The 19,360-nt window shown below is 38.0% G+C and overlaps 1 protein-coding gene across 2 annotated transcripts in view; it reads left to right on the top strand.

Moving 5' to 3' along the window:
• Positions 1 to 19,360, top strand: part of kcnt2 (potassium channel, subfamily T, member 2) — a 566,635-nt gene that overhangs the window by 66,869 nt on the left and 480,406 nt on the right. For both annotated transcript variants that reach the window (XM_051932499.1, XM_051932498.1), the window contains exons 2-4: positions 10,187 to 10,266; positions 14,559 to 14,658; positions 19,093 to 19,137. In XM_051932499.1, the coding sequence (XP_051788459.1) occupies positions 10,187 to 10,266; positions 14,559 to 14,658; positions 19,093 to 19,137 (225 nt within the window). The remainder of the gene's footprint in view (positions 1 to 10,186; positions 10,267 to 14,558; positions 14,659 to 19,092; positions 19,138 to 19,360) is intronic.

Raw genomic sequence — 19,360 nt, 5'->3', positions numbered from 1 at the left:
CAGTACTCCAAAACTGTACAGTTTTTATCTGCATGAAATGTTCACGTTTTCCCTATGCTCACAAATTAGGCTACTTTTCTTTCAAATACTTGCAAATCAAATGAACTGTTAACTGTAATTTGTTCCTTTATCTTTGAGTGGGGGTGAATAAGTGTGTTTAGCATATCTGGGTGCAACTCACATCTTCATCATTCGTTGGAAGGTTCAAAAAAGGAAAACAAATGTTCTTATTTTTCTAGTTATTCAGCTATTAACTGTAACACTCCATATAATCTATCACCACACTTGATCTGAAACCATTGTGGGAGACACCTGAAGTCTTCTAAACCCGGCCTTCTGAATATTCTAAAGCTGCCCTGGGCAGCGGTTATCCACAGCTAATTTACCTTTGTGGCTCCTCTTCCTCCTCCTCATCCACGCCAGGCATCTCTGTAGCAGACTGTTCCTGAAACAGCGTCATTGATCATCTTCAAAGCGTGCTTGAAAATTCACCTCTTCTATGATGCATTTTAACTACCTACTGTATATTTATTCTTTTAAATTTTCTGTCCCCAATGTAGTTTTAATGATTTTTCTGAATCTCATCTCATACTATCAAACTATTCTCACTTATGTGAGCTCTATTTACTTGTTTCTTGTGACCTATCATGTATTAAATTACTTTTTTGTTACTTTGCCATGTATTTCAGTTTGCTTTGTTAAGTGCCTTGTGACAGTCTACTCTATGAGAGGTGCTGAATGCTGAATACAAAAATTGGAATTTAAAGGATTTAAAAACTGAAAAATGCCATAGGGTGCAGAGGTTAAAATAGCCACACTTGTAAATGTGGTCTCCTTTCTGAATTCTCTTTTATTTTCTCATCCTTTGTTCAAAACCATCATAAAAGTTTACATCAAAGGTTCATTTTGAGGATTTCCACTCGAAAGGCTCTTCAGAATTTACATTCACAGTTCCACCAGAAGCACCTCTTAATGCTGCTGCCACCCGCTTTTGTGCCTTGTAGCAAGCATTTCAAATGCTGGAGCACAACCATAGTTTTATCTGAATTATTGGTTGATAGTTTTGAAAATAGCCAGTTCAGAATGGACATTATTTCCAGGCAATGTGGAATATTTATGATTTGTAATAGTTAAACTACAGATGCCGTATCTAGTGTTGGCTTATGCTTTGGTGCCAATGCTTCTGGGATAGACTCCAGCTTGTGACCCTAAAGTTGGGTTAAATGAATTAAGTAAATATATGGATTTATGACTCAATCATTTTTACACACATTTCATTAACCACATTATTATTTACTGACTAGTTACATTTTTGAGAAACCGAATTCGTTTGAATTTACATTATAATATAATTTGTGGGAGTATATTTTTATTATAAATTTTCATTTCTTGTCTTTTTGTAAATTTTCCTTTATAAAAAAATTGTTCATGGATCTCCAATGAGGATGACTCAGGTGCACACCCTGGGGCCTTACTCAGAAAGAGATCTTAGCCAATGTTAAAAAAATAAATAAATAACAGGAAATGTCGAAGTTTTTACTGACAGGCCCTCTCAACAAGCCGCAATCCCGCATCCATCCCTTCCCCACTTCAGTCCTAAATATTATAAAACTTTCCAATCAAACTTAAATAAAAAGCTTTTACAAGAAAAAAAAAGTGGATAAAGCACAATGAGAACAGATGTTTAATGGGTCACATTTACGAGATCATACATTTGATGTGTTACCATAAAAGAGAAGAAGACAAAATGGATGATCATTCAACACGAGAGTCCATTGGTGAAACAAAAGGAAAAATTATAAAACAGAGAAAAGATGCTGTTTCGCTGAAAACTATTCCTTTAAAATTAATAAATGAATAAACCAGAATGATGTTTTGAACAAGATGTATATACTGCAGTCAAGACTAATGAGCCTGACCTTACAGAAAGTTAGACAACGGGTAATTCAACAGCTTTTGCAGCAAAGCACACTCCAACAGCACCCACATAGACGTATTGCAGCGAGTTAAGTTAATGTGACATTTTGGGTACTTCTTATTCCAGATGTTATTTTCATGCTGGATGGGTTTCATCTGAAATGATCAGATGGAATGAAAATGGCAGGAGAAGAACTGGACATCTTTGTGAATGAGCAATGGTAAAAAAGAGCAAGCACAATACAATTATTACTGAAATGTATAGTCCAGATCCTAAAATACTGAGTGAATTAGTCCACATTACCTACCACGGGAAATAAAGTTGCATCATCCTTGTTAATATGTATTAACTCCGCAACAGAAATGATTCACCCTGTTACCAAGTCTGTAGTGACTTCAATCAGGAGAACTTTGGAAGGAACAAATTTCTGTCAGCATATTCCATGTATGGATACAACAAGCAGGATCTGTTCTATCCAAATGTGAATCCCTATAAATGTAAACCTGTGGCACAACTGGGCACATCTAACTGTCACCCACAAGCCTGTTATCCAAGCCAGAAGTTCTTGTGTGTGTTTGGGGGCTTGTGGATTATTATCTACTATATCTATATATAAAATCCTAAGCCTAAAAGTGCAACAATTTTGTGCAACGATTTTATGTGACATTTTTATGTCACTTTTTTGTCACGCTTTAAATCGGGCTTATTTTAAAACCTACATATATATGTTTGGTATCATTCTTTTTAGAATTTATCGAACTTTAATGTGATGTTGTTAGATTTTCAGATTCTTATTCCAATTTTAAATGATAAACTAAAAAATATCAAAAACTCACGTCCTGCGAGACGAGACTTTGTGCCAAAAGACTTAACCACACCCAGGGCCGGAAATAAAAGACAAAGAGTAGGACAGCTGCTGTACAGGCTTTTAAATGTTTGAAGCACTGTGTGAGATGCAGATCACACAGCATGGCAGCAGCAGCAAGCCAGCAGCTGATCGAGCAAAGAGGAGGTAAAAGAAAAACTGTATTTGTTTCCCATTGTATCACTGTTTAAGAGGGGGTTTCAGAGGAGCAACCACGTTTCCTTGGAGTACGTTCAGCCCCCCTCTTCACAAAGTGAGCGGCAGAGACGCGAAGTGGCTGGCGTATAGCGCAGGCCATGTTGGCGAGCGAAGTGAGGAGGGGGCAAACCCCCTTAGCAACATTTATATTTTTCTTTTTTAGATACGGTAAAGTTTTAATTTTTCCTTGCAGACAAATAAAGCACACTCTTAGAAATAACAGCTCTTTAATAGCACTTTATGGTTCTTTACTGGGTTGTGTGGTTCCTCATAGAAACATTGTTTGACAAAGCATCAGTTCATTCTGGGAAGGGTTCTTCACATATGAAGTCATTATTCTTTCTTGTTGTCTTCTATTCATGATTATCTTAGGAGCATGTTACTTATCTAAATAAATGGGGGTTCTTTCTGAATCCTTCATGTGGGTGGGTCTTTTGGTGAACAAAAAATGGTTCCCCTATGGCATCACTCTGAAAAACCACTATGGTACCTTTGTTGAAGATGACAAGGACACTGAAGGGAAGAGAAGGGAATAAGAAGCGCCAAAAAATGCCAAACCCAAACAAATGATGTCCCAAATGGTCTTTTATTTTACTTGCTGCAAATATGCAAAATCAAAAGCTCAGTTACACATTTCTTTTTTTTTGCCAGACAGTGGTATAGACCTTTCAAAAATGTTTAATTTATTACGTTCATTAAAATACACTAATGAAAAAGAAAAGACAGTGAAGTTGAACTGATAGCAAGTTTTGGAGTTTTTTTAATGCCTTTATCTGAATTACAGTATTATTGATATCCGTGATGTTCATAATGTGTAAATATACGTGTCCACCTGGTGGGGGTAGTGTGCTTTTGAGTTTGAACACCCTATGGTCCATGAGGCCCATCATCTGGCCTTCGTATTGATCATTTTTTTTTAATAATTCTAAAACGATGATGGAGCACCAACTCATTTAACTTTATTTAATAAGGTCAAAATATGCAACATAATTCAAATAGAGCAGTCATTAGGTTCAATTTATAGACAAGAACATCAAAAGTTAATTCTCTTTATCATTCTCTACAGACTTAAGGGAAAGAAGCTATTTCAGTTTCCAAGTTCATCAGGCAGATATACAATATTTCTACCTCTTCTAGACAGTTCAATTTATTTTTAGTGCTCTTCAGACACCTGTTTACAAGTCTAATTTATTAGAACTAAATTACAACTCTAATATAGCATAATATTTTCAAACCCCTCTAATTCCGTTCAGGGTCACGGAGGGCCTGGAGCCTATCTTGGCAGCGCTGGATGAAAAGCAGGAAGCACCACTGCACAGGGCACCAAGGGCCTTCTCATGTGCACATCCACACTAGCGCAGGAGCAATTTAAAACCATCAGTTAATTCATTCTGCATGTCTTTTGGGAGGAAAGCTCCACACAGACAGCAACCATGCATAGAATTTATAACTGAGATGATAGATTTATAAAGCAGCAATGATAAACAACATGCCTTTGTGCTGTCCTAATCACATAATATTCAACGTATGTATTTTTAACCTCAAAAAGTACATCAGCAACAAACTATAAAACAGAGAAATGTCAGAGATTAACATAAAATATCATAACACCAGTAATGGCAGACTGCACGTTAACATGCAGTGAATACACTTGACTTTTCATAGTTTTCATTCTCTTTCTCTGTACGTTTAGCATTTGTTTGCTCAGAGGTTGATGCGCTTGCTGCTTCCTGAGCAGCTCTTCTTTTCTCCACCCTAGCGGCCCACTTCTTCTTTTCTTCCGTTGGCATCTTTTCGCGTTAAAAATGATTAAGTCAGTGGTTGAGTTGCAATTACTTAGTATGTTTTTCTTAATTTTTCACTTAAGCTGGCACTTAAGTCTTCAATCTGCCTCAAGAATGATTTAGCCGTATGCATGTGTTGCACGGCCACCCTGCTGCAGAGAGTTGACTCTACAATAAAATAAAACAAAAATAAAAAGAGTAATAAAAATCATCACCCCAAAAGCGGACAGTATAGGTCACATCAAACGATTTGCGAGCTACAGGTGACTTAAAATCCTGGACAGACAAATGGACAGCCATGGTAGCATATTGCATAAGAAGATTATAAAGTCCATTTCCATTATAACTGAGATTTGGCCGGGTTGACTATGCTGGCCAGAAAAACAAACTCTGTTAACAGCATTGTGATCAATTATAACACACTTCCAATGACCTTAGCCAACTGGCAAACCATTTTCATTCTAGATATGTGTGTGTGCTGGTCAGTGCCACCGTCTCCAGCCCATATAACATAGCTGGTCTCACTACCGTCCTGTAGACCTTCCCTTTCACTCTTGCTGATATCCGTCTGTCACAAATCACTCCTGACACTCTTCTCCACCCATTCCACCCTGCCTGCACTCTCTTTTTCACCTCTCTTCCACAATCCCCATTATACTCTGTACTGTTGATCATAAGTATTTAAACTCATCCACCTTCGCCAACTCTACTCCTTGCATCCTCATCATTCCACTGATCTCTCCCTCATTTACACACATGTATTCTGTTTTGTTCCTACTCACCTTCATTCCTATCCTCTCTAGAACATATCTCCACCTCTCCAGGGTCTCCTCAACCTGCTCCCTATCATCGCTACAGATCACAATGTCATCAGCAAACATCATAGTCCAGGGGACTCCTGGTCAGCTCAGGTTGGATGGTTGGGAGACAAAGTCAGAGAGGCGAGATTTCGTTGGTTTGGACACATGCAGAGGAGAGATGCTGAGTATATTGGGAGAAGGATGCTAAGGATAGAGCTGCCAGGCAAGAGAAAAAGAGGAAGGCCTAAGAGAAGGTTTATGGATGAGGTGAGAGAAGTCATGTAGGTAATGGGTGTAACAGAACAAGATGCAGTGGACAGAAAGATATGGAAGAAGATGATCCGCTGTGGCAACACCTAACAGGAGCAGCCGAAAGAAGAAGAAGATCTCAAGACCACCAACCTCTGAGGTGTTTTGTATGGTTTTATGGCAGTTAACAGCTCATATTTGGGTGCATTAATGGCACTTACTGAACTGAATGTGAAAAAAATATAACCAAGTCCATTCTAAATGTACATAAAACTATAAACCAGCATCAGAATATGTACACATACTCCCACATCTGAAACAAAAACTATATTATTATACAAGCACTTTTGCTATTTTACAATGAGCAGAGCCTATAATAAGTATTCAAGCCCTTGCACTTTTTTCACATTTTATAATTTTACAAAATTATGAAAACAGATCTCTGCAAAGTGGTCTAAACTAACAACTAATATAAAACACAAACTAATTGACTGTGTAAGTACTGACCGTCATGTAGGTATTGACACACCTAAATCATCATTGGTGCAGCCAGTTGGCTTTAGAAGTTATAAGATTATAATATAAATGAACCTTGTCTGGAAGCTCCAACATGTTCCGAGTCATTATGGTGGCCTAACCTACATCTCTTTATTATAATAAAAATATCCTAGGATGAGATGTGACTTTTTCAGAGAGATACTTTCACATCCCACAAGATGAGACTTTGTGCCAAGAGATTTAACCATGCCCGGGGCCAGAAATAAAAGGCAAACAGTAGATGACAAAGTAGAACATCGTAAAGGATTCAAAAACGTTGGTGCGATACAGATGCAGAGCAGATTAGAAATAATGGAAGTACGAAAATTCGAAAGTCTCAAAAAAATTATAGTAAAGATCTCATTAGCACAAACAAATGGAAATTATTACTCAGTGAAATAATGGAACAGTGAAAAAGAGATCGAATATATTGTTCGGATTTAAACTTTAAGTCGGAGACTTGTAGATCATCTAATTAGTGTTGCCATCAGGGAAAAGTAGTATTTCTGCCCAATGAAGAGGCGTATCCGTCGAGAATTAAAAGATTTATTGTTTGGTGAAAGTGAAATCCACATACGCGAGTGGCAGAGACGCAAAGTGGCTGGCGCGTAGCTCAGGCCGGGGGAGTTGGCGAGAGAAGCCCCCTAGTAATAAAGGCTAAAGAATACACCAAGCAACTCTGTGAAAAGGCAATCAAAAACAAAAGTTAGGATTAAGGAAGGAAAAGAATACGGCACAGCTGGCAGTCTGCCTAGAGTGGGCTGTCCACAACAAACTATCACACAGGACATCTCTACTAGAGTTTGCAAGAATGTACATGGAAGACTTTGAAGTGAGCTGGAGGAAGGTTCTATGGTCTCTAACGGTCGGCTGGGACCCTTGCCTAGCCAGCTCACCCAGTGACTGGAAGGACTAGAAGAGGAGCAGTATATCCCCCTGGACATTTGCTAAGCCCTGGACTGCAGCACTTCCACCACACCAGGAAGTGCTGCAAGAAGGTCATCAACGAGTACCTGGTGCACGTCCAGGTACAACATAAAAGGGACCACCTCACTTCATTCAAGGACCTGGAGTCGGGAGACAGAGAACAGAGCTTGCGGGAGAGGATTCGAGGTGGCATTAAAAAGAGAAGAAAGGAAAGAAGCAAAACTACTGAGCATTATGGGGTTTGTGCACTGTGTGCATTGTGCTGTGTGAAGAAAATAATAAACGTGTGTTTTGGGACTTCTGTGTGTCCTGTATCTTCCTGTGGCTGGGCTGAACTTCCACAGGTCTGACAAGAATAAAATTGAACTTTGTGGCAGCCCTTTTAAATCCCATACTTGTATGCTGCACATTACCAAAAACACAACATCTCCACCATGACGCACGCTGCTGGTAGTATCACACACTGGGGATGCTTCCCTGCAGCAGGCTCTTGATGGCTTGTAAGGGGAAAAATGAATGCCTCAAAGTACAGCAAAATCCTAAAGGATTTGTTTTACAGCAAGACAGCAACCATAAGCCTGAAGACAAATCTATACAGAAATGACTTAAAAACAACAATGTTAATATCCTGGAATGGCAAAGTCAGGGTTCAAATCTCAATTCAACTGAATTTTTGTGGCTGGACTTGAAAAAAGCTGTACCTGAAAGAGAAAGAAGAATAAAAGAAAAAAAAGAAGAAGAAAAGAAATAATATCAAAAATAATAATAAATTATTAATAAAAAAAAATAATAATAATAATTATTAGAAAAAAATAATAATAGCAAAGAAGAATAGGAAAAAATGGCAATGTTCAGATGTGCAAAGCTCATAGAAAGAAACCTGTGGACTCAGTCTCAAGGCTGTCATGGCTGCCAATGGCACATCTAATAAATACTGACTTGAAAGGATGAATACTTATGTGATCGATTATTTTCTGCTTCTTATTTGTTATTAACTTAGACCAATGTTTCTCAACCATTCTGGTGTCAAGACCCACTTTTTTTAAGTTATGGCATCTTTGCAACCCACCAGGAGTAGGGGCAGACCCCCTTGGTGAATCGAGTACAATCGTTAAAGTGGGTGGGATCAAGTGTGATTGTTTGGAGCAGTAACCCTGTGCATGAACCAGGCAGAAAAGGGAGGGTCCAGGAGGGCGGACAATGGAAACACTGTCAGCGGTGGAAAGGCTGTAACTCATCTGATCTGCATAGGGAGAAAGAGAAAAGGCATTAGGCGACAGGGCCGACCCCAGGTTCAGTGGAAAATTCACCATCATCAGAGCTCTTAAGCTGTCTCCCAAGCACATGCACATGACAATAGTAAAACAGTAATATAATAAAAAATTAGAAGTGATAACAAACCTCCACAATAAACACCAATTTGTTACAAAGAAGAAAAAAGAATTGCACACCTGGGATATAAATGGCTATATCCAAAAAGTCCCTCAAAAATTAGCTGTGCCTGCCCCATAGACCCAAGTTATTTTTTTCTTCACTCATGTCCTACATTTAAATGAAATATGCTTAACTGCTGCTGGATATGAACACTTGCTAAAAACTCCTGCAATTTTGTTTGTTAATAATTTTAAAGTTGTGGCAGACTTTTAAATATAAATCACTGTGTGATTCTGTGACCCATAGGCTCTGCACAATTTGATGACCCATTTAATTTTTTCCCTTTATGAATGAGTCTGAGCACACATGTATGACGACTATAATACATGCAAAAAATTAACATCAGAAATTCAAACTTGAATTTCAGTGCTCGGCAAACTCTTGGTGTTACATCCACAGACTTAACAAGAGTAAATGCAATTACAGACACAATATTTAATATATTGAGGCCACCTTAATATTAAATACAGCAGCATTGACTAATAATTTATCACAGAAAAACACAAATATATCAAAAAATTAATAATGCACTCATGCCTGATAAAATATAGAGCAAGTTGTTATGAATTGATCATAATTTAGGTTGAACGGAGCAGTTTGGAGATCATGAAGAAACAGAGATAAATCAGAGACTGGTTAAACAGAGGGCCTGCAGTTGGAAGGAAGCTCTTGTGATTGAAAAAGGAACTGCACATCACCCCTGGAAAGTGGGGCACCAACCTGGTCATCTTCGTTTAATTGCAACAAAAATATAAGAAAAGTTAATGAAAATTTGGGCTGATATGCAGGTCAATACAAAGGAACTTTCAAAATAAGATTGCTACGTAATGGTAGCACTTCAAGGAAGGAAATCTGTCCTGTGGTAAGTGTGATAAATGACTGAACACCTCCTTCTGGCAGCAGCTGGATTTATAGGCCGGAGACTGCAAGGGGCGGAGTCAGTCGCCGTCACCAAGAATCTCACCTGAGCTGTGGAGAGAACAAGAGACGAAAAGGTTAGCGTCACCACCCCCTCTAGACCCGGAGTTGTAGTACATACTTCAGATGAGCCCAAAGAGTGGTCCACAGATGTGCATGCATGACACTCTTTATGTGTCAAATAGTTCTTGACCTTAGTGTCTGATGATGTTTCCATGATAATAGCCGAAAGAGATGATTTGAACTAACACAATATATTTGGCTGTTCATGCATAATACAATTACAGAATTCTTTAGGTGAGCTGAAAATATAACAAAAACTAACATCATGTTCTCAAACCCTTTTAATTAAGTCCCAGGGGAAGGGGGGTTGGGGGGTATGGGGGCAGGCAATGCAGGAAGCAAGGTGTAAAGAGATCTGGAAAAGGGAACAGCAGTTTAATATATATTAAGTCATAAAAAGAAATTATTTCTTTTAAAATTAAAACAAAATATTATTTTAATTATTTGTTTTTAATATATTTGTAATACATTTTTGACTCTGCCTTTTTTTCAGGGTGCAGGTTGAATTTTATGTGGATGAAAACACATTTAAAGAGAGACTGAAGCTGTTTTTCATAAAAAACCAAAGATCAAGTGAGTACTTTTTTGCCTACTTGCAAGATTTTATTCTTTTAGATGCTTTGTTTTAATTATGCATACTGTATACAGTACATAATGTCTAATGCTTTTTAAAAGCTCATAGAGCAGAAATGAGCGTTTGATTGCTGTACTTTAAAATTACAGTGTATCTAAAATAGTTGTGTGATAATATAATAATAATAATAATAATAATAATAATAATAATACAATTACTGTACATGATAGTTTTGCAGTAAAGAGCAGCCAGCATCTTTACCACCCTCTTTGGCCATTTTCACTTAATCCTTACTTCTTTATACTATAAGGTTTCAAATTTCATATATTCTTTTATACTGTATTTATTATTTTAATTTATATTACTCATCTTAACTTACATCATTAAATTAACTAAATCAAATTGAATTCATGATGTACGATTTAAGAATTACGTAATCTTGGGTGTACAGATGTGTACAATAATCATGATGGTATAAATTAGTTGAAAGTGCACATCAGCTCTGTTTCAGTCTAGATTTTGCCACAGGCTATTAATGCTACATTCAGACTGCACTCAGTTACGATTTTTGTTTCATATTAGATTTTTCATTGTCGTTGCATTTTTTTTTTCCCCGGACTATTCAAATTACTTCTGCAAGCGATTCAAATCCCATATAATGGCGTACCAGTATGTATTCTTAATTAATAAACTAACAAAAGTTAATCAATCAAAAAGATGCAACCTAATAGAAATCCAAGAATAGCAGATTCATGCTGACTGCTGACATGCTAAATTGAAATTGCTTACTAAGCAGGACGTCCGTGAATTTGTCTGCTGACAATGGCAAGTGCCATAAGTGTCACATGTGCTTTGAATCAAATCCTAATTGATGGATGTCTAGGTAGAAACCTGTGGACATAAGAAAGGAGCCAGGACTGGTAGGAACAGGATGTTGATGGGGTTTGATGCAAAATAACGGGTTGACAATTTCAAAATGTCAAGAGGGACATTTGATTACTAGTGGCAATGTCTGTCTGCAAGCCTGTCTTGGAGAAATAGGCCTTTAAGTCATGACATCTTGTAAAACATGAAGTAGTGGGGCTGTATTTCCAGGCTTTCTTTTGTTTTTTCCACAGGTTACAGTTCTCTATAAAAAATAAATGTGTTGTAAATGAGTTCTGGAGGAAAATCTTTTAGTAACCCTTTAGTTTCTAGGCCTCTTAGGCTCACAAGAACTCTAACTGTGTTAAATAAGCAAGCAGCATTTGAAGAGCTGCAGTTGGGTTTAACTCAGCCCTTAATGGATGCCATAGGATTCCCAAATTAATAAAGGCACTTTATACTGGCATTTGTCTATCTGCTTGAAAGTATGTGGACACTTCTGTAGGAAGCAGCATCTGATCTCAGGAGTCAGCAACAGGAATATATTCCATATTCATGTTAAGTATCGTCATTTTTTTCAACTTTTTAACTAAAATATACTTGCCTATAATTAGCATGCCATGCCATATGCTTAAGGTGTTCTTGTAAATTCATGTTCTTAAAAGCTTTGTCGAAACTAAGAATGTTAGCATATCTGTGTTTATAAATCAAGAACAAACATCTAGCTTAATGTGCTCCAGACACTTCTTTCATAAATAGATGTCTTATATACTTGCTGGAGTCCTGGCAGCCTTTAAATTAGGTAGAGTGATGGCTCTGAGGCTAGGGATCTGCACTGGCAATCGAAAGGTTGCCGGTTCAAATCCCGTAAATGCCAATAGGGACTCTGCTCTGTTGGGCACTTGAACAAGGCCCTTAACCTGCAATTGCTAAGCGCTTTGAGTAGTGAGAAAAGCGCTATATAAATGCAAAGAATTATTAAATTCTATCGACAGAGTGAATCAGGCATCAAGAGCCATGTGATGTCAAAAATTTTTCCCTGTCAACGAGTGAAGCAAAAACAATATTAAGCAGAAGTGTAAACTTATTCTTAAAAAGGTAGCTCTCTGATTAACCCTCTAGCCGATGAGGTAGCTTATGGTAATGGTGACAGTATCTTTATTATCTTTAAACATTAAACCATTATTATTGTTTACCATATCCTCTCCAATGTACGCAACGAAAACAATATCACCACCACATAAACGCACACTCTCAGGGAGTTTTTTTTTTTTCTGTCTAACGAGAGAACTTTTATGTCATGCTAGGAACAATTGTAAACAGTGCAACCAATCAAGCCATATAATGTTGAGAACAATGGAGGACAATATTTATGGAGTTTTAATTTACGTTTTAATTGCAAGCCTATTCGAGCGATATTTAAGTCAAGTCAAGTCAAGTTGGGGAGCATTCACTGGTACAGCGTGTTGCCGCACCCACAACACGACGAAACAACTCGGGATCCCGGTTTGCAAACCCCCAGGCAGACACGCGGTCCAGTCCCACCCTCCAGAAATGACCCTCTATCTGTCACAGCCAGGTGTTACGTGGGCGATCCCTTGGCCTGGTCCAGCCACTCGGGTCCCCAACAATGATGATCTTACGAGCTGGATCATCCTCGGGGAAACACGCCACATGGCCGTAGTGCCGTAACTGATGCTCCCTCATAATGCAGGTAATGTGCCTCATTCGGGACTCCATGAGCAACATCTCATTCAATACAAAGTCAAACCAACGGTGCCCAAGGATTCTCCGAAGACGCACAGTACCAAAGGAGTACAGTCTTCGTCTCAGGTCACTGGATAGCATCCATGTCTCGCAAGGACTCTAAAGACTTGAACCTTCGTCCTTTTGCATAGATATCGGGAGCACCACACGATATTTAAAGATATTTAAACTTTCAATTAAATATTCCTTTACCAATGCTTTTGAAAGTTGCAGTCCAGTTTCCATGTAATTTTATTTTGCCACATCTGTGCCTCCTATGCAACGCCAATTATTCTTGTTATTATCATTATAAAAAATATTATTCCTGGATTAATATCTGTGTTGTTGTTAATCATTTTTGCTGATCAATGTTTTATGATGAGTGACACCCATGTTACTATAGAGAATGCTTAGAGCACAACAGAACTTGAAATGAGTTTGATCGAGTTATACATTGGATAAAATATCAAAATGCTTGAGGTATGATTTTTCTTTATGCCGTTTGCTTAGAAGGTAATTTTGTAAAGTAAAATTGCTATCATATTTTTTACATTTTTCATATTTTATATAACACTAGTGTTATATATACTTTAAAATCCACAGTGTTAGTGTTATTTTGTTCTTAATTTTGTCAGTTTGTTTGAAAATACCTAAATATATACTTAATGATAACATAGCATTATCTTTTTTTTTTTTTTTCCAAATCTTTAAGTGGTCTGTATCCTGGCATTCAATACATCAAATGTAAAAGACTGCAGCTTTGCATTATTTTTGTTTTAGAGTGTGGGATGGGTGTTAGTGACTGATCATTGGGAATATTGGAAATTGGAAAAGCCCCCTGGTGGGATATCCCAGGGACTAAAGTGATCAAATTTAAAATCTGATATTTTAAGTTATTTTTCTCCTCAGTAAAAAATTAATTGTTAATAAATTCATCAAACATTACTAAGTTAAGATAACATTAAAACAGTATTTTTAATATACAGTACGTACTGTATATTAAGTATTTGGTCACCTACAAACAAGCAAGATTTCAGGCTCTCACAGTATATATTTAGGTATATATACAGTAGGTATATTTTCAATAGGCAGCATGTTTGAATCTGGTACCCAGTCATTATCTGTGTAGAATTGGCATGTTCCCCATGTCTAAAAGGTCCTTTGAGTATTCCAGTTGTCCTCCCACATTCTCGAAGATGTGCTGGTCACCTCAGTTGCCAATTTCAAATTGCTTCTGTATTGGTTTGTGCCTAAAGAGACCTTGTAATGTACTGGCATCATACAGTATCTAGGCATATTTCTTTCTTTTTGCCCATTTCTGTTGGTATAGGCTTTGCCCCCACCCAAGATCCTGAATTCAATTAAGCTGGTTTTAAGAGAGTTTCAGAATGTAGTAGTATTGATAACATACTTATAATATGGAACAAATAATTATTACACTATTAACAAGAATACCTGTATAAATACCATATGCTATAGCAGTTATACAGGCAGTAGTATATTTTGCACTATTTGTTGTACAAGGTTTGTTTGAAATACACCTATGCATTTAATTTAACATTTAACAGATTTTATTTCATAAGCTTTATGACTGTCTGGTACAAAGATATATTTTACACAATCTATTCAGCTTGATTACAATTTGTATATAAAATTCAGACTGTTTTATCTTTCTTTACAGGTCTTAGGATTCGTTTGTTTAATTTTTCCTTGAAGTTACTAAGCTGCCTTTTGTATATATGTCGGGTCTTATTGGATGATCCCACAAAAGGAAACGGATGGTAATTGAATTGTCACTTATTTATTTTTGCTTTTCTATTTGTAACAATCATTAGTGCATTATTACAAGTCTAAATGTAAATAGTATTTTAGCTCTGGGTTATTCTACTGTATATGTGAGTGCACAGTTGGAAGAAATCAATTGAATTCTGGTGATACACAAAATGAGCAAAAATGTCCAGGGGAGCTCCGACTCTGTAGGAGATGTTTAATGACTAGATGTCAAGTGATTAGTGGTATAGATAGGACCTTTTGAAAGGTGGGATTTGAGAGGGTCACTTGGGGTCTCTGTCCTCAGCAAAACTGATTGTAGACAACTTATATTGGAAAATATGATTTGGGTATTCTGGTGCATAGACCCAGCCAGCTGAGCTGATTTTGCAGTGCTGGTCATATATGCTTCAATGATGACATTATGATAGGTAAGGTGATTTTCCCAGTATATACAAATAATCTTGCACTGATGGAATCTCTGAACAGTTTGAAGCTTAAGGCTCCTAAAACTCCTTTGCCAGGCATATTAGCACATCGGGTGTATGTTGAAAGGCCCCCAGTTAGCAGAGAGAGAGAGAGAGAGAGGCAACTTCAACACTCCAAGGAAGATGCTGCCCAAAAAATTTCGAACATACAGAATGGAGAGGCTGACAGATGACTACAAGCAATGCCTGCAGTCATTGTGAAATATGGGGCGGAAATGTTAGTACACGTGCCAGAGAAGAAAATCAAGACTACTTATGCCATGAACAGAAGAGCCATCAGTTATGCCAGGAGCTTTGAACACTGTCTAGATTATCACATTATCAATTAGAAGCTACTGTCAACATGCAGGGCAAAATGGCATAGGAGGCAGAACAGAGAGACAGAGCCAGGAAACAAGCTGCTTTCATAGCTATTTCCTTTTGACTTCACCAAAGAGCTGTTAGGGAAACAATAGCAGCGAACAACTCATATGCCTCAGAGATTAACTCAGTCACTACCTCCATGACACTCTGTCTGAACATTGGAGGAAGCAAGAGCTAGAGTATGACAGAGCCGCTACTGAACCACAAGTCCTGAAGGTCTTGAAAGAGCGCAGTTAAAAGAAGATCTAAGAAGTCGTCAAAGTAGCTAAAACTGTCTCAGTCTCAGGAACAAGTATATTACAAGGTGTCAACTCTGGGTCACCTGGGTGAGGGTGTCTGATGTTGAGAAACCCAGAACACCCAATGACCTCAATGATGAAGCGTCCAAGCACATACTTGTGGATGTATCTAGGAAGCAGTACTTACTAAACTCAAAAACAAGTGGCATATTTGGATTCCTTGTTCTATAAAATCCTAAAAGAGTACAAAGAATTAATACAAAAATGACACAAAGCTTTGCCAAAAATAAAAATAAATTTAAAAAAATCAATAATGGATCATTTCATTACATGGTTTATATCTGGAGGTGAGTTACCTTGCCAGGGACATCTTCTGGTAGAGGAGTCTGACTTTCTCAAAATTGGTGGATAGTACTTAAGCCTCAGAGCTGAGTGCATATGCAGGAACACTACACTACTTAGAGAGACTGTTTGGTATTTTTCAGGTCTCAGATCCTTTCGAGATACACTGCATGAATGAACACTTGTGGTGAAGTGAATAGTCATCCTTGGAAATGCATAATTTGTAAATGAAAACAGTGCACTCAGACTTGATGGGTTTGGGTGCGTGACGCTGGAAAGTCATGCAGGTGTGAGGTATTTAGTGGGGAAACTAGCTAATTGCTTGTTAATGTGCAGGTGTGATCGGCTCTGCTGTTCCTCATTGACACTCTGCGGATCAATAAGCAAAGCACCTACACCTACAGAGCATAAAGAGTTCAAGTAGAAAAAATATGAGCAAAAAGAGAAAATATTGAGGAAGAAAGAACAGGGAAAGGATAGGAGAAATCAAGAGAGAGAATTTTTAGACAGAACAAATTGGAGTAAATATCGAGAAGTGCAAGCCAGTGTGGCAGACAGGAGGCATGGTATTCGGGAGGTGGTCATGCTGGGAGTGAGAGGAATGGTACTCTGTGGTGGGTCACTTCTGTTGAACATCCAGGGAGCAAGAGTGGCCAAAGTGCTTTGATGGTTGTCCAGTGGACACCAAAGGATGTTAGAGGGATGACAGAGCCGGGCTTTAGCGTCCCAGAGGTGATTGGCTGAGGTGGCTCGAAACAAAAGCTTTTTTAAATGGATGACTGCACTTACAGGTGCTTCACACTTGCTGAGGAGACCCAAACGAGGAGTGGGGAAGAGACAGGAAAGAAATGCACTGAGGCTCAGGGACCTGTCTGTTGTGAGACTAAAACTTCCGTAGGCACTTTTGCACCACTCTTGTTGGTGTGTCCTCATTACACTAGTCTATGTCGGTCATGACTATTGATTTCCTGGGTATAGAATGATGCCAGAATGTGGGCAACCTGAGCATGACAACACTACTTTGATTTATATTTTACTACTAGCCGTCCATGTAGAAGTGAAACAGGACAGTGAGGAGGGCCCTGTCTGGCTCCCTACTCCTGACATCATGCTTCCCCCTCCCCTCGGCCCACAGCCTGTGTCTCGGATTAACGCAAATATATCGCACCTGCAAGCGAACTATGATTCTTAGCACGATGAGAGAAGTTGCAAAATCAACCGGAATGTTCAAGCAAATTATAGAAAAAAAATCTGCTATAAATCCATTAAGTAGCTCTCTCGTTCGCTAGCTAAGCGGAGGTATGGGTCTCTCCGAGGCTGGCATGTGAGTGAAGAGGGCCCCGCCCCGCCCCCCTCCCCTCCCCTCCCATCCCATCCCATCCCATCCCATCCCCTTGGCCCGCTGCATCTCTCTCGGATTCCTGCAAATAAATTGGTACCACAAGTAAACTGGGATACTTAGTGTGATGAGAGAGGTTGCAAAATCAACTGGGATGTTCAAGCAAATTCTAGAACAAACCTGATCTAAATCCGTTTAGCAGTTCTCTTGTGAAAAGCGGACAAACATACAGATAGACAGACAGACTTTGGATTTTAAATATAGAGGGACTATAATAGGCAATTTTCAGACTTTTGTTGTTCATTTAATGAACTGAAATAGTGTAATAAGAATGAGTCTCCAGACATCATAAAGGTTTGGGGAAGCCAACCATACATTATTTCCCAGCTGCAAAAGTTTTTGAAATATTTGAACAGAGATGTTCACAAGACTGAGTCCAAAAGAGAACTGATTATTTAGAGGTAAGATGGTGGTTTTAAGGGCTGGGGAAGGAAATTATGTCATCTGGTTTGGAACCGGAAGTGACATCATCAGAGGTGCTGGAATCAGAAGTGATGTCATCAGAGGCACCAGAAGTGACGTCATCAGAGGTGCCGGAACCAGGTGAGATTTCCCGGGAATGGTCTGCAAGAAACTGAGAGAGACAGTCAGCACACTCTGCCACCCCCTGGTCTGGTGTAGTATTACAGTTCCCCAGGCCCTTTAGCTGTCTCCTAAATGCACGTGTGTGACAATAGTTTACTTAAATGACTAAGCAACTTTATATCATTTAGTGCACATAAAAAATAACTTTACATAGATCACATCTAGGAAAAGGAGCAACAAATATGTGTTGATTATGGAAAAAAACTGCTTTTGAAAAACAAGGTGTTTTTCAGTCTGCAAAGAGATAAAAACATTAAGTCCAAATGGTGCATATTGTTATCATACGGCATTGTGGAGGAGGAATTATTAAACATCAAGTGCACCAATTAGAGGGTTGCAGTGACTGGAACATCACATACAATTTTTAATTTGCATAATGTTCCTAAAATTATACACTTTGTACAATGTGTTTGTAAAAAAAAAATCAATTTATCCACTTATGATGTTTTGCTTCTGTACTTATCACAGAAAACATAATTGAGCAGTTTGCACCTCCTTGACTTTAATGGAACTTCTCAGAACACAAATAAGTATTCTTCTGTGTGTTTTGCTGCAGACAGTAGAAATGTTAAATAATGTGATAAATATTGTAATATCACAAATCTTGAAATGCTTCTCTTTCTTCATTAATGAGTAAAAAAGCACTCTTTTTACTGACTGTAGTCTCCTCTTATAACTTGTAAACATGCTGCCAGGTCAGTTGGTTAACTTGAATTGTTTCCGTTTGAAAGTAGATGTGTTTGCATAGAGCTTGAAATGGACTGGTGGCCCACCCAGGGCTTGTTCCTGCTTTTAAAATGTATTTCCTTACAGACATTATGTAATACCGTCGTCTGAAAATTCAACGTGCAAATGCAAGTTTGCAAAACTTCCTTTAGTTACCACAAAAAAATGCAATCTTTGCCAGAAGCTTGTTTACTGGTTTTTGTGGTGTTAACTTGTTAGAACTTCTTTACAATTGGCATCATTATATTTTTAATGTCACTGTAAGATAATTCATTAATTCACTTTTTTCTGTTCATTTTCAAGTTGGGGATGTTCCAATCAGAACTATACACTAGCAACAATAAATTGGTAAGTAAATGATTCATTTAATACAATAAAAGGCTTCAGAAAACATGTTTACAAAATTGAAAAACATTTAAATTTCAGAACAAATGCACTTTTCAAGAGAAATACTAAAACCGGTTTATTTTAAGAATGTTTTATATATGACGTACAGTAAAGTGAACTAGTAGACTACAGGACAGAAAAGCTAGCAGGAGCAGAGGACAGCAAGACCCGTCAAAAGAGATTG

The sequence above is a fragment of the Erpetoichthys calabaricus genome, chromosome 10, assembly GCF_900747795.2.
Source record: "Erpetoichthys calabaricus chromosome 10, fErpCal1.3, whole genome shotgun sequence".
Lineage (NCBI taxonomy): Eukaryota > Metazoa > Chordata > Cladistia > Polypteriformes > Polypteridae > Erpetoichthys > Erpetoichthys calabaricus.
This window is presented reverse-complemented; position numbering and strand designations above follow the sequence as displayed.